The following is a 16,398-nucleotide window of genomic DNA, read 5'->3' on the forward strand; positions in this document are numbered from 1 at the left end:
CAAATTCGTCTGCTGATAACTATACAGCAGAGTTTAAGCTAAAATAACGCCAGCCCAGCCATCAAATTTTCAATTCCTCTCTCGGCACAGATCCTGACAGTTCACGGTGCTGCCTACCTGCTTCCCGGCACGTAACCAGACTGCACATGCCGGCAAGAGATTCCCTTGGATGCAGGAAGATTCCAAACCTCAGCCATCGCCAAAGAAGGCATCCAGCTGGAACACACACACTGCTGTGCAAAGGGTAGTACAGTCTTTAGCTCACGGTATTACAGACCCCTCGATTACACCAAAAAGAACAATAACTGAATATTCACTGCGGCTCCTGATCGCAGGGGGAAGGTCAGGAACTACGTCAACTTAAAGGGTTTTCTGGTCGCTTTGGAAGAGCTCCCTCTATGCTCCAGGCTGCTGAACCAACCACGCACTTCACAAGTCATCCCAGGCACTATCCAGGGAAGATAAAGCCATGGGAGCCCAGCTCTCCCGAAGCCAGGCGCCACAGAACTACCCGTGCTCAGCCCTCAGCAGCTCCAACTATTTTCATCCTGCTTCTAAATACGCTCAAAGAGCTGATCACACGGCCAGGCAGGCACAACACCTGGTGTAATACCTGCCCCTTCAGGAAGAGGAGAGCAGCTGAAAATGCAGTTGCAGTAAGTAATTCAGTCCTTTGGAGGGCTGTTGATTTATGATCTCCAGCAGATAACATCCTATAAGCAGCTTTCTGATTAGGTTTTGGCTAGACAAGCAGCCAAGAATGATGGGATTTTTTTTTTTTTAGAGGAGATGTTTCTAAAACAATAAGATATCCCCCTCAAAAACACCCGAAGAAACAAATAAACAACCCCCCCAAGAAATCCGACTAAACAAAAAATGCAATCCTGGTCACAGTTGCTGAAACACTGTTGGCAACTTAAAACCTCAAAACACCTACTAAAAAGCACTACAGAACTTCAATGGTGACCCTGTAACAAAAACCATCTTGCCCCCTTAACTCTGAGCATCTGGCTGCCCTGCATGAAAAGAAGCCCTGGCACATTCTACCAGGACACAAATTCAAAAGTGGTCTTCACACAGCAGTTGGGGATTATTCCTCCAGAGAGCTGGAACACCTTCCTTCCTCTCCAGCAAGATTCACATTATTCACTCTGCTACAAACATTTGTGCCACCTCAGACACCAACTCAGCAAGTTACTACTATTTTAATTCAGAAGGAAAAGGATGGACACAATAGGAATCCCAGCAACAACCAAAACACGAAAGTGAGGAGTGTGTTTCTGAACATTATTTCTTTGAAGTCAAAGTCTGCCTCGCAAAACTTCAGTCTACAAACTGTTCAGTCAGCTTCTCCCCTTGCTGGAGGAGATGTAAGCTCAGTGCCTGTTTAACATTCTAGTTGTTGCCGTCATGTTAACTGCCTTACCTGGCTGCACCACCCCAAGACTCGCACCATGCTCCACTTAGGGGAAGAGCAATTCGCTCAAAATAAAGAGGATCCACACATTGTTTAATTAGATTTTTACTTCCAGGAGCCCCTCTCCTCACCAGTGTGGGTGTTCATACCTTTAAACAAACTAACAATTCTGACTACACAGAACTGTGGCTCTATGATCGTCACAGCATTTCTTAGTAAATTGAGTCGACCAACAAGGGGAAATCAGAATTCATACCCTAATTCTGAGCTTACTACACCACCGGTCGAGATGATGATGATGATGAAGATGAAGGTTTGCTACTTCTTCCCACTGTGGATTGCATTCTAAAATGGTGGCCATGTCTGTCTGGGCTTCAGCTCGCACAGCCACCAGCCAAACTCACGGCTGCGGAGTTTGGTCTTGACTAACTTGAGAAACAGTTCCCTGCGCTAAAAGTGCGCCGAGGTCGGGGAGGCCGCGGCGGGGCCGGGGGCGGCGGGGAGCGGGTTCCCCCCGGCCCCACACCGCCACAATGCCAACATGGAGGGCAGCACCCCGGGACCTCCTCCGGGGCTCGGCGGGGCCGCTCCAGGCGCGAGGCCCCGGCCAACCCCGGGAGCCGGGGAGAGGCCGGGCCCGGCCGGGGCAGCTGCCCCCCCCCGCCCCCGCTCCCTTCACGGCCGCTCTGGCGACTCCCCCACCGGGAGCTCCGACACTCAGGAGCCACTTCGCGGGGGAAGCGGTCGCTTCCGTCGGTCCCCTCAGCCACAGCCCAGTGAAACTTCTGAGGGGCGGCGGGGCGGCCCCGCCTGCCCGGGGTCACCTGCGCGGCCGCGGGCCGGGGGGGGAGCCGGGCCGGGCCCCACACAAAGGCCGCTCCCGGCGGCGCCATGCGGGCACTCACCGGCGGCGGCCGCACCTTGCAGATGCCGGTCTGCTCGGCGATGGGCCGGATCTTGTGGATGAAAGCGAAGGGGTCGGCGAACTCCTCCCAGCTGGGCTCGAAGACGGGGCACTCGGGCGGGGGCAGGAACTCGGCCATGGCCCGGCCGGGGCGGCCGCTCCGCTCCGCGCTCCGAACAATCTCCGGAGCCGCCGCGCTCCGTGCGCGTCCGCGGGGGGGCCGGGGCTGGGAAAAGAGTCCGCCCGGCCCGGGCAGGGGAGGGGGCGCGGCTGCCCCGCCCCGCCCGCGCCTTTGTGCGGGGGCGCCGGGGCCGCACCGGGGAGGGCCCGTTGGGGGCGGGGGGAAGAGGCAGCGGCGGCTCCTCTGGAGCACGGCCTGGCCCGCGCGGCGCCGACCCCACGCCCGCTCCCCGGGCCCCGGCGGAGAGCGAGGCTCAGAGAGCGCCGCGCACCGCGGCCGCTGGGGGTCCCTCCCGGTGCCCCCCCGCCCCGCAGCCTCGCGCCCCCCGCTCCCGCCGCCTTTGTGCGCGGCCCCTCGCCCCGGGCGCGCTGCGGCCGCTCCCCCCAGCACCGCTGGTTCGGGGAGGGCCCCGGGCCGCGCTCCCCGCCCGCCGCGGCCCCCGCGGCCCGGCCGCCCCGTCCCGCCCCCCCCCCCCGCGCGGGGCCGCCGGCGCTGTGTTTACATGCGCGGAGGGATCCGCACAGCTGACAGCGGACCGCTGCCGGCGCTTCTTTTTTTAAAGAGCCTCTCCGCGTGCCGCCATTGGCTGAGCGCGGGTCTCGTCACGCGCGGGGCGGGGCCGTCCGCCTCCGCGCGGCCGCATTGTCTGCCCCGGCCGCGGAGCCCCCGCGGCCCCGGCCCGGCCCCTTTGTTCGGGGGGAGCCGGGCCATTGTCCTGCCCGCCGGCCCCGGGCAGCGCGGGGCAAGCAGCGTTCCTGCTCCCGAGGGAGCGCGGCGAGCTGCCTCCCCCCGCGCCCCGGCGGTTACCGGGGCTCGCCCCGCCGGGGGTCCCACGCTGGGCGGTCCCGGCCCCGGGAGCGGGGCTGGGGGGCGGTGCCGGGCGGGGGAGGGGCGGCCCCGCCGCAGCAGGCGCCGCACGTAGCGCACGTGCGCGGGGGGGCGGCCCCGCTCCCGCCCCCGGCCCGGCCCCCCGCCCCGGCACCGCCCCCGGGCCCGAGGGACCCCCGGCAGGGACCCCCACACCGCCGGAGCCGGGGCTTCCGCGGCCCCTGAAGGCACAGAGGCACCCTCGGTACTTCGAGCCACCGGTCCAGAGCGGAGCCAACGCGGGTGCTGTCACATCCGACAATGAAACAAACAATTGCAACTTTTGCGACGTGCACACAATGCTCAGGGTGTCATTTCTTGTAAAACTTCACTTACCGGCTTCAAATTTCCACTAAAACTCAGAAAAGCGTCCCCTGTTAGCTGCCGCGGCTGGAGAAGTAACACCGAGTTCCAGAGCCGGCAGCCAGGGATTCGGGCAGCAAGGCCCTCAGTTTACCCCACTGCACGCTGCCACCGCAGGAATGCTCATGGAATCATCTCCATGTCACCGCAGAGGAACACCTTCCCCAGGAGATGGGATGAGGAGGAAGCTGTCAGCTCTCCACGCTGCTGCTCACGGTTACAGTGGATCAAAAATTTGTACAAAGTGCTCAGGGCCAGTTTAAGACAAACCAAATTCTTCTCCTCACTTAAAAATGGATGAAAAAAAGCAAGTGGACAGAGCTTTTGTAAAGCATTTGTGCAGGCGCTGTCAAAGGGAAAGATCCTCCCTTCCGAGCTGTCCCTGCTGGAGCCTCCCTGGGGGGATGCAGAGGGGCAGGACCCACACCCCGGGGGCTGTCCCTGCCAAGGGCACAGGACAAAGCACCACCTCTGAGCCTGGCAGCACAGGCTGCTCTCCATCCCACCCTGGGCTCAGGGGCTGTGCTGGGCCAGCGCCGGCACCAAGCCGAGCTCTGAGTCAGCACCAGCGCTGAGCTGAGCTCTGATAGTCCCACCCTTGCAGGGACAGGGTGGGCCCGGAGTCACACAGATGCGGCTCCAGATCAGGCAGGCTCAGCTTCTGGGAGCCCCGGTGGGTCCCCAGCCAGCAGGAGCATCTCCAGTTTCCAGGAGGTTCCTGTCCTTTCCTTCCCCGGGTTTGACCTACATGTGATAGAAGTCACTGTATCCCTTTCCTTGTACAAAAGGAAGATCAGGTTTAGACAGGGAGCTTTAACCATAGACGTAAAATGCACCATATCTGTTTGTACTTCCATTTACACCAAGAGACCCCACAGTACAAATCACCAAATATCACCATCTGGAGAGGAAACTAAGCTAGCTCATCACCCTCCAACAGCTGGTCTGCAGCACATCCCAAACTTGAGGGGCTCTGGCAGGGAGGAGAACACTACCTTTGGAACTTTGCCCCTGAGGGGCAGGGATGTTTGAACAACAGTGTATTATGGTGTTCCACAAATAAATCCATTTCTGCAACGATTCCCCGAGGACTCCTTTCAACAGAGCTGAAGGACCACATTCAGCAGGACTGTTTCTGCTGCTTCTGTCACATCTAAAGGCCTCCCATGGGGCTGTGATGAAAAAAACTCAGACACAGGTGTTTTACTTAGGTAGTTCTGATGGAGGAAAAAAAAAGCACTTGCTAGAAAGATCTGAAGATGGGCAGAGCAGGGAGATCAAGGGATGACCTAGGGATAAAAAACAGGTGCCTTGAAGGGAGGGCAAAGTGGCTCAGGGGTGGATAAGATGGAGATTTAAGGTAAGCAGGAAGCCCTGGAGGGTCTGTGCATCCCATCAAGCATCTTACTTGTCTTTCCTGCTAACCTTGCTACCTGCTAATGAAAACACTTCATCACCACAAATGTGTACTTTTGCACGTTGCCTTCTCTGTATCTTCTCTCTGCTGTGACATCTGCAGTATTTGTTCTGTTCAGGGGATTAGTGTGGCACAGCACTGTCTGGCTTAGAAACCCAATTCCCCAAGTGTTAGAGGCACAAGCTGCAGGAAGGAAAGCTGATTTCCCTTAGCTGGAATGAGAGTGCAGACATTCCTTCTTCATGGTTCAGTTGACTGCCATTAATTAACCTTTTATTAGATGGGCTTTCTCCAAGCCTGTTCCATTTGTGCCCTGTGAGCAGAATGCCCCCATTTGCTGCAGCTCAGTGTTAACCCAGGAGCAGCTGCAGGGCTGGCAGGGACCGAGCATGGACAGCGAGAAATAAGGGAGCAGGACTCCAACACATAGTGCAAAGGCCTTCCAAAGGGGTTGGCCCAAGGTGAGGAGTGCTGAGGCTTCCAACTGAAGCCAAGCATTCTTCACCACATCAGGGATTTATTCTTGGCAACTCCTTCATCCTTGCCCAGCTGTGAGCTCCAAACAGAGTATCTGTCCAGAACCATTCACATCTGAGAGTCCCTTTATATGCTGCTGCAGCACAGCTCTCCTCACACACCATTTGACTACAGGAGTCCCATTAGCCTGGAGGATTATTTAGCAAATCTTTTGTGTTTTCTTGGATGGGCACCATATTGTGAACTTTCCTACTACTGCAAACCTCACCTTCATTTTCCTGCACCAGCCATCACCTGCCTGGATCCCCCTGTTCACACAGCCTATATTGCCTTGTTTGCATTTATGTATCTGACTCAGACACTGCAAGTAAGATCACAGAATCCCAGACTGATTTGGGTTGGGAAGGACTTCAAAGCTTATTTTGTTCCACACTCTGCCGTGGGCAGGACACCTTCCACTATTCTCAGGTTGCTCCAAGCCCTGTCCTACCTGGCCTTGGACACTTCAGGGATGGGGCAGCTGCTCTGGGCCAGGGCCTCAGCACTCTCACAGGGAGGAATTCCTTCCCAATGTTCCATCTAGCCCTGCCCTTTGGCAGTGTGAAGCCATTCCCATGTAAATAGCCTCTCTTCCTCCTTCCTGCATGATCTCTTCATTGGAAGGCTACAATTAGGTCACTCCAAAGCTTCTCTTCCCCATGCTGAACAATCCAAATTTTCTCAGCCTTTCCTCACAGGAGAGGGGCTCCATCCCTCTGATCAGCTTTATGGCCTCCTCCGGACTGACTCCAGCAGCATCACATCCTTTGTGTGCAGGGGACCCCAGACCTAGATGCAACTCTGCAGTTGGTGTCTCATGAGAGCAGAGTAAGGATAATCAGGTTAAACTTTCCCCCTTCTGTGTACCTTCCCTTGCCATTCTAGACCAGCTCTCCTCTTCCGACAAAGGCTGGCTACCAGTCCCTTGACCCAACACCTTCCATCCCAGTCTGGGTCTCTCTGTTTAATTCTGTGTCACAGCAAGAGCTTCCACTGCAGCCACTTGCTCCAGCACCCACTGAGCGCAGGTGCCACCGGCCTGGCACAGCAGGAACACTGAGGAGAGCAGCTTTAGGAAACACCATACCCTGAACTTCTGAGCAGACAGAAGATATCTGCTCTTGGGATGCTGGAAAAGCCAAACAAACAGCTGCCAGAGGCTCTGCAAGGAACAATACTCCAGGAAATATGGTAACATTCCACAAGCTCCACTCCAGAAAAACCCAGAAGTGAGCTGGAGATCCTGCCCAGGAGGTGCACTACCATGTCCAGGGACCATCATCACCACTTGGGAGTTGAAATTCCACTGAAGCCAAAGCCCTCATTTCATCAGCACAGTCTGGCCTAATTAAAGCTCTACATGTTTAGAGGAGTACAGGGCAGGGAGAGATGTGCTGAGCTTCTCTGCTCTTTAAGAAAATAGGTTCCTGGGAACAAACAGATTTAGTAAGCAGAATCTCTGACAGATCAAACCAAACCAGTTTTCCTGGGCAAACCAAAAGCCTGCACAAACCTGCAACGCAGTCCAAGTGTCATCATCAAGGCTAGAGAAGGGGTTTACATTTTCCGGCTGCTCCCAGAGATGGTGATGCACATCAGTCCTTGAGAAACAGGGCTGTTAGTGACAAGGCACTGTGATCTTGGGATCCTGGTAAAAATTATGGAGTATTCTGGATACACCAGACTCTGGACAGCAGAGCTGCTATTTACAGCATAGCTCCCAGCCCAGACACTGCACTGGATATTGCTCTGATGCCAGGTCAGATTGCCTGTCTCACGCTGTGCCCTGGGTGAGGCTCAGCAGCAGCACTCAGATGGGGAATTAGGTATTTTGCTGGCAACTTTTGCTACAACAGAACCAACTGGTTCTAATTTAGAGAAGCCCTGGCATGTCTCTGCCTTTCCTCCAGCAGCTACCCCTCCATGCATGCCCCTGTCCTGCTCCACACTGCTCCCTGTGATCCCTTCTGCACTGCGGGGAGCCAAAGAGCCCCAGCAGCTCTTCACTCCTCAGGCTGGAGTTGTCAGTACAGGAAACCCTGCTGAGGGGCCTGCGGAGGGGGCGGGCAGGAAACCTGAGCCTCGGCTGTGGGCTGGAACTCAGTGGCCGAGGACAGAAACCCCCCAGCTGCAGAGGTCCAGTGGGGACTGTCAGCAGCCAGGTAAGAACAGCTGGTGAGCATGTGGAGCCAATATGGAAGCTTCCCTGCAGTTGTGCAACTGCCTTCAGCATTACTTTTATTAATAAAATTCTCTAAGTCCCTTACCCTATCATTACCTACTATTAAAGCTGAGTAAAGCCTTACTCCAAATCCTTGCCCAGACTACCCTAAGAACAAGGATAAGCAAACCACAGCTGCTGGAAGTGCTGGGAAGGCAGAGCTGAGGTGCTGTTTCACACGCCTCACCTTGCTCTTGGGCAGTTGCTGATTCACAGTCAAGAAATTTGGGCTGTACCTTCCTGTGCTTCAGCATGCAAGTGACAGCAGTGTGGGACACAGCCTGCTTCCAGGCAGGACATGCAGCAGGTGGGATTCTCATGGTCTGGAGGCTGACAAGGGACCTGGCACCAGTGTAGCACTGACAGGCAGTGAGGGGGAGGCTTTGAAGTTCATTATCTTAAGGCAGGTGCCTAAAATAGGTCAGAGTAACCTCACCCAACCCCCCCCCCCCCCCCCCACTGCTCTGCACCGACTGTACAGGGAACCTGGGGTGACCTGCTCAGCCTCAGGCCTCAATGCTTGAGAAAGTGAAGCCCTGGCAACAACAGGCAACTTGGGAAACACAATTTGCCACAATGTATAAAACCACAAAAACCTATCTTTTTCTTAGAAAAAACACTAACTGAGACATGAAAATGCAGCTTCTCTGCCCCAGCCCCTTGATTGCAGTGAAACAGAGTACCATCACTACTGGTCTCCCAGGAGGATCTGAACTCAGCTGTGATTTCTGCCAGGGCAAGCAGAAGCAGCACAACACCCCGCCACAACTCAGCAGACTGTGCCCTGTGCCAGCCCTGCACAGCCCTCTGCCACTGTGTGTGCCACCTCAAATAAACCCCTGTCCCTCCCACGGTGCTGTGACATCCCCAGGCCGAGGCAAGGAGAGAAGCTGGTTCTGCAGAAAGTGTTTAATTAGCAAATCTTGTTCCCAGTCAGGCTTCCTGCCTCTGCTACAGCCAAAATCCCCCTCGGTTACCCAGACATGCTCCAGGACTCGCTTTCAGACACACCAGGGGTGACATTACCAAGACAGTGAGGACACTTCATTAGCTTGGGCAATGGCACAGGATTCAGGGATCCTTGTACCCGGTACCTGCACCTGCATTCCAGAGGGATTTACACTCTCAAACTCTCCCACCACACTACTAGCCAGGTTTCAATCAGCAAATACACACAAAGCCATCTAAGCACCTGTGGATCACTTAAAATACACTAAAAATGTACAGTCCAAGGCTGAACAGTCTGTTAAAACCCAAATTAAAACCTGGGTATTAAACCATTCATTCACTGATAAAGAGCCATGGAAAAACTGCTCCTAAAAGGGATTGAAAGGTGCAGAAATAGTTGCAGATCACTTGAGTACAATGGAGAATGTACATCTGAGTACAAGAGCCACATGAATTAAGGCAGAGAAGACATTTCAGTCAATGCTGATGGCAAAGGTGAGAATGTCAGCAAAGCAAAGGTGGCAAGAACCCACATGAATCATACCAAGGAAGACTGATAATGAGTATGGAAGATGGCACACAGGTTAAAAGCAGCTGGGGAGCCAGCAGGCATTCAAAGGGGAAAGAGTGGCATTAAACAACCTGGCAATGGAAAGCATTTAGGAGCTTTACAGTGAAAAAATTAGGCCTCCAAATGCAGAGTTCCAAGGGAGCTTCACAAAGGAATCTTAACTTACTGTCTTCATACCTGGAACCACACACATCTGAGGAAGATGACATAAAAAATTCAAGGTCTCCAACAGACATTAGAGCACCTTCCAAAAGGAAGTACAAGACTAAACAAGAAAAGCCTTTAGTGACCACAAGTACAACAGTAAGGGTTACTCTTGATCTGCCAGCACCTACAATTAGCAAGAAAAAAAGAGGTGTATCAGCACACAGGTGCTTCAGAGAAGTGCCTGCACTGATCACGTATGAGTGTTTAATACAACCAGTCCAAAGTAAACACACTCTAAACCAGTATGGGGTCAAGCTGCCCCCCTCAGCCTCATCAGGCAGATCCAGTACATGCAGACACTCAGCAGACATTAAGTACTTGCAGACAGCGACAGTAACGAAGCCAGTGCACATATGCTCTAATAGACAAAGCTGGAGCCAAAACACTCTGCCAGGATCTGCAACAGCAGTGAACAAGCAAAGAAACAGGCACAGAATTTGAAAACACAGAGAGGAAGATAAACACTAAACACAGCAACAAGTAAAACAAGAAACAGGAGTACTCTGCAAGGAAGTGCCAGTAACTTGCTGGAATGATGAGGGAAGTTAGGAATAGGAACCCCCATCTCTGGGTGCCATATGTTCATATGTTCACAGCAAGGCATTAACACCAGATTCAAAAGCATTTGTGGACAACGGCAAAAACGGTTCTGTAGCATACTGAGACGTGACTGGGACACTTCCATGCATGCATGGGCTCTGCCTTTCACATAAACACATCACAGAAGTTGTGAAGAAAAAAGGCAGAAACCATTCTGTCCCACTCAGCAGGGATCAGTGGAGTCTGGGGTTCCACAACAGCTGTAGCTGAGCCCTGGTACCCCAGTTCCCTGCTCCAGGACCAGCTGGTCCTACCCTGAGTTTGGGGAAACAAAAGAAAACTGGGACCTTCTTGCAGGAAGGGATTTTTTTTTTTTCCAATTTAACACAAAGCTCAGTGCCAAGGGCTGTGTAAGAATGAAAACATGATTGCATGAATGAGACAGCAGGGACAGTGATAGCCAGCAGGTAAGATATAAAATATACATATATATGTGTGTATATATATATATAAAATATACACACATTTAAAAAAAAATAACTCAGCACAGGGCATTGCTGCGGCAAGTTGTGCAGAATTGCACAGAATCAAGTCCCAAAGTGCTGGAAGACAGCACCAGGCTCAGTGTGGGACATCACAATATCTTGATTGTGATGTCACTGCAATCTCACTGCACACCAGCAGCAGCCACCCAAGGCAGGTTCCACAACAGGGTTTGGAAATAACTGAAAAGCCACAAAGATCCCCACTCAGCAGAACAAGTGAAGTGCAGCTTTTGCAAGTGGTGGTGAGGTAAGAGCATGAAATGCATTTGACAGTTGCAGCCACAGAGCTCTAACAAAAGGAAAAGCAACACAAAAATGCTGAAGGTTTCTGCAGCCTTCTTCAAGAACATTGCTTGGAATTCCTCCCTAATTTGAAGTTCTGCAACAAGTCCCTCACAGCAGCCACCTCTGAAACAGGAACTGGAACACTGACAGCCAGTAACCTCAGCGGTTCTTGTCTTGAGGAAAGGGCAGATGAAAACTGCAGGGCAAAAATCACAGAAGCACTGAGACAAGAAAAAAAACAGAGTCCAACAATTCCCCCAGCTCTGCCATGTTCACCACTCAACCATGTCCCCGAGTGCCATATCCACACGTATTTTGAACACTCCCAGGGATGGTGACTCCACCACTGCCCTGGGCAACCTGTGCCAGTGCTTGACCTCCCTTTTGGGAAGACATTTTCCCTAATATTTAGATTAAATCTCCCCAGTACAACTCAATGCCCTTTCCTCTTGTCCTGTACCTTGTCCCCTGAGAGCAGAGCCTGACCCCACCCTGGCTATCCCCTCCTGTAAGGGACTTGTGTAGAGCCAGAAGGTCCTCCCTGAGCCTCCTTTTCTCCAGGCTGAGCCACCCCAGCACCTTCTGAGCCAATTCTCAGGATGTTTGAGCCATTTTAGACAGATGAATTTGTCCCAGTTTAAGCCTTCTGAAGTCAAACACAAGTTCTGGACTTGACAACAACAGGCACTTGCTGCCTGGTGTGTAAGGAGCAGAGACAGGTCTGCAGATAGAGCCCAGCGATAGCCTCTCACCACTTCAATCCAGAACTATTTAGAGATGAAAGAACTGCAGCTTAGGAGGAAGCCACAAACAGGCTCTCAGCACAGTGTGATGGCAGTTCAACATCACCCATCACCTCCCGAGGGGAGCAGAGCTGAAGGGGCAGAAATGCTTAATGCAACATCTTTGGGGCAGCCTTTCTGGAGCTCTGATCACACCCACACGGGCACAAACCTAAGCCATCTGGAACATTTTTTTTCAACTTCTCCCAACATCTGATCTCCAGTCCCAATCTTATAAAACGAATTTCAATATTCCTGCCTGTGCTCACAAAGGCTTAAACCCTTGTTCCTCCCTCAGCTTTGCAGCTGACGTATCAAAATCACAGCTGCACATATTGAGCCAAAATTGAGAGACCACTCACACACTTACTTGTGTCACAGAAGCCTGGAATAGTTCTTAAAGGCAAGATGAACACATCTAGTGGGCTGCAATGCTTCATTTTAAAGGGACTCAGATCCACCTCCTTTTTTTCTCATAAAGAGTAATTCACTTAAGATTTCCCAAGTCTCTCTGAATTTCTAATTAACTATTCAGCATTAGAAAAAAGTAGTTACTGAATATTTCCAGAATGTTTCCTGGATCTTCAAACTTAGTATTTACAGCTATTGTTTTCTAGCAAATGTTTGAAAAGAAGAATTTAAGTTTTTGTGCCCAAGTACTCCAAGCTCCTGACAGAGACCAGCAAAAACAAAATAATGCTGCAGAAAAAGTGGGAAACCTGCTCCTGAAAGTTGGTTGGAAGGTTGAGAAAACATGGTAGTATCTAAAGATCTAAGAATATCTTTAGACAACTCAACATGTTTTATATCACATGAAGCTGGCCATGCAAAGGAGGGTCTGCAGAAAGCCAAGGAACAAGGACATGGCAGCAGAAAGATGGAGACCAGGGTTTAACTGACTCAATTCACTGAAAAGCTCCACAGATAGCACCACTCCTCATGTGACTCTTGCCCTTTTTTTTTTTAATTTAGTATCCTGGTATTCTCAGCATCTTGTCAGCCAACACGTACAAAAACTTCAGAGCAATGTAATTTTTCCCATTTCATCATGCTCTCATTCCTTTCCCCATTAACAGCCAGTTGAGACTCCACATCTTTAATCTACTTGCCCAACTTTTAGGAGAAATCTGTAGATCAAAGTCTCTGCACAGCCTGAAGTTACACTGTTAGTCCTCTTAGTTCAAACCCAGAGAGCCAAGGGATTAATCATTATCACCTCCCCAACACAGAGAGAAACCCCTCCAGCCCTTCCAGGAAGTCCTGCAATATGATGGAAAATTGTTCTGCAGCTCTTTACTGCTGAATTTACTTATAAACCCAGTCCTTGTATTTGGAGTTCAAAAGAAAACACTTTTTTATTTGAAGTATTTCCTTATAAACATGAGAAAACAGGCAAGATCAGGAGTCACCTAATTCAGTATCTTTTTCCTGACAGAAGACTCTGTGTTTTCCCAGCCATAGCAGCTCACAGCCCATAGCCAGGATATGACATCTCCACATTTAGTACCAGACCCATTTTTCTTCCTAAACTTTTTGGAGTTATAAAAGAAATGTGACTTCAAAGATACTCCTGTGAGTGTGGTAAGGCCCTGGCACAGGGTGCCCAGAGCAGCTGTTGGCTGCCCCCATCCCTGAAGTGTCTAAGGCCAGGTTGGATGGGGCTTGGAGCAACCTGGGACAGTGAAAGGTGTCCCTGCCCATGGCAGAGGGTGGAGTGAGATAAGCTTTAAGGTCCCTTCCTTTTTGTTGCCACAAAACTTCAGCAAGGCCAGTGAAAAGCCCACCCCCTGCACTGAAATAGCTGTGCACTATAAATAGTGACCACGGCAGCTTTGTTTCTGTGCAGCATCTCCTACACACAGGAAACCATGGCTTGCTGCAAAGGCAGGCAGGTTTATCTGGCAGAACACAGGCACTGGAGCCCAGAGGCAGTGGGCACAGGGCAGCACAGCAGCAGCACTGCTGCAGCTCTCAAGCTCTCTGCTGTTACAGTGTTTGCAGGGACTGGACTGCAGAGCAGAGTCAGTACAGAACCATGCCAGCCTGGCTTGTCTTGTTGGGGAATTTGCCAGAGTGGAGCAGGATGCCAATAGGAATGCCAGCAGGCCTAGCAAGGCTGAAGGCCTGGGACAAAACAACCAAAAATTGTGCAAACATGCTCCTGTAAGTGGGCATAAAGTAATGGAATGAGTGAATGGGTGAATGTTGCCTATTTGACAGAACTTCAAGTATCTGAGGCACAAAAGTTCTTTCTGATATTACTTGAGATCAGTTTACCTGTAGTAAGGAGGTAGAGGCATGTGTAGCTGTGGGCTTATGTTACCTCTGCTGCCCAAACGAGATTTTTATCATACAATTATACTGTGGCATGCTTACTATAGAAATTAGAAATGTACATAGTTATATATATAATACAGATATTAGCACATTAAAGGGGATTCAGATTGCTTTTTCAGAGGGCAGAGTGGGTGGAAATCAAACTCTGCTGCATTGCATTCTCCTGGAACAGCACCAGAACCATCCTAGAACAGATCTTACAGATAACACCAGAATTTACAACGAAGTTCACAGTGACCGCCACAGCTCCAACTCATTTCCTCCTCCTCCTCCACCTCATGACTCACACAAGTTATTCTGTCAGGTGAGAGCTACTAATTGCCAATCTCAATACTGGAGAAAGCTGTGTCACCACACAGGTAAAGATATATTTAGTTACCACTAGATAATGCCTGCACTTCTGCCAGTGCAAACAGGCACATGACTGTGCAAAGCACAAGTATGGGCATTTCTTATCAAACAAAACAACACCTTAAGTATAGAATTAGAGAAAGGCTTTCAGAGTGCAAAGCAAGCAATTTCCTTAAAGTGACAGCTAACATCAACCTCTGCAAGTTTCAGAAGTTCACACTCTTACACTCAAATTTTAATTCAGTGCAAGATCTCCTCTACATTTCGGGAAGCAGATGAACCACACATTTGCTAATCCAACCACAGAGTCAGTAATTAGAACATGTTTAAGGATTTCTCCATCTCACTGAGACAAGAGAAGTTTTAGCAGGATTTTCCTGCTGTAATTGGCTTCATATCTGAGAAAAACCCTATCTTATCTTAGCTCAGCATGCACATGCCTACACAGAGAGCAGCTGCCCACTAGCTAAAGCAACAGGGTTTCTTAATACTAATATGATGAAGTTTCAAGTATGATGTAGGCTGAAAATGTATAATGAGTTTTCAGCATCAGTCCCATGGCTACCAGGTGACAGAGTATCTCTTGTGAAACGTTCCACCCATCATGTTGCAGATTACATCTTCTCTAAGTAACATTAGGTGTTACTTTTAAAAATTAAAAGCATAATGCTTCTCATCCCATGCCTACACAGAATGAGATTCCCAGGTTTTCAGAGCTCAGCATTCCACATGCACAAGGATTTTACACGGCTGCTGAGTGCCCTGCACAGCCTCAGCACTGTACACGCCTGGATCAAACAGATGCACCATGAGCCAATTCCCACCGCAGAGGACGTGGCCCCCATACAAGTAATCCACCACTGCAGTAAAAACCAGACACTATTTGCAGGAGAGAGTAGCCAGGCTTCAATGAAACCAAATTCCTCACGGAAAAGCCAAATCTCTGCTAAAAGATCCCACTAACTGCCAGTTCAGAAACCCACAACTCCAACACAATTAACTTCCAAAGGAAATCACAATGCTGCACTTGTGGCACAGAGCACTCTCCATGATCTGCTGGCAATACAGGATATTCAGGGTGAAAACCTGACTCTTGCATGGCACCAAGCAGCCCTGTGCACGTTTGTCTCTGGGAACTGCCATCCCATTAAAACCTGCATGATTGCCAACATGGAGTCGTTCTGACTGGAATGAATGTGTCTGTCCCTGGGCCCCACCAAACACATTTGCTTAATCAACCAGTAAGCAGGAAAATATGTTAATCAACAGGACTTCAAATTCATGACTGTTATGTCTACCCTGGAACATAAAACCACAAGGAAAAACAAATGAGAAACTCACTGAAACACTGGCCACACTTTGCTCTGCTGAATGGCAGGAGGTGTGATTGCCACACATCCTGCACAACAGCAGGGCTGTCTGAGACAACCATCGAGGTGATAAAGCACTAAGACTGTTCTCCCCATCTTTGAAAAACTGGTAACTTCCAGCTCCAAATCAGATTGACTCAACACAATGGCTAAAAAACCACAGAGTGATTCAGGACAAGAGGAGCCAAAGCAATTCCTAGTCAGCTCTCACAGACCAGGTTGTTCTGGGACCTTCCATCAACAGCAGCAGCCTGTTACTCTAAATTACAGGTGACATCCCCACCTAGAACAAGTTCAGCCAACTGGGAGCAGGAAAAGGGCCCCACTTTGTGAGGGGATGTCAGATACTGCAGCATTACCTGAGCAATGAAGCTTCCATGAAGAAGGGAGCTCAGGAATCTCACATACTCCAGCTGAAACTCCTGTCAAGCAGGTGTGCACATCTGCAACTAAGTTTTCAAGGCTTGGCCTGAATCATGGTCTGCTATTAAATCATAAGGAATATGAATAAGTTTGAAATTGGATGGGGAAAATTCTCCAGCCCAAATCTCATCTTTGAGTCAGACTTCGGTATCC

At 50.8% G+C, this 16,398-nt stretch overlaps 1 protein-coding gene across 2 annotated transcripts in view; it reads right to left on the reverse strand.

Moving 5' to 3' along the window:
* The window catches only part of KDM5B (lysine demethylase 5B), a 55,942-nt gene extending 53,127 nt beyond the window's left edge, over window positions 1-2,815 (reverse strand). The window contains exon 1 of one of the 2 annotated variants that reach the window (XM_053963930.1): window positions 2,323-2,815. In XM_053963930.1, coding sequence (XP_053819905.1) covers window positions 2,323-2,460 — 138 coding nt within the window. In that variant the 5' untranslated portion in view covers window positions 2,461-2,815. The remainder of the gene's footprint in view (window positions 1-2,322) is intronic. The other variant, XM_053963929.1, reaches the window with a different exon arrangement.
* Window positions 2,816-16,398: the final 13,583 nt, after the last annotated feature.

This window comes from Vidua chalybeata, chromosome 24 (genome assembly GCF_026979565.1).
Source record: "Vidua chalybeata isolate OUT-0048 chromosome 24, bVidCha1 merged haplotype, whole genome shotgun sequence".
Lineage (NCBI taxonomy): Eukaryota > Metazoa > Chordata > Aves > Passeriformes > Viduidae > Vidua > Vidua chalybeata.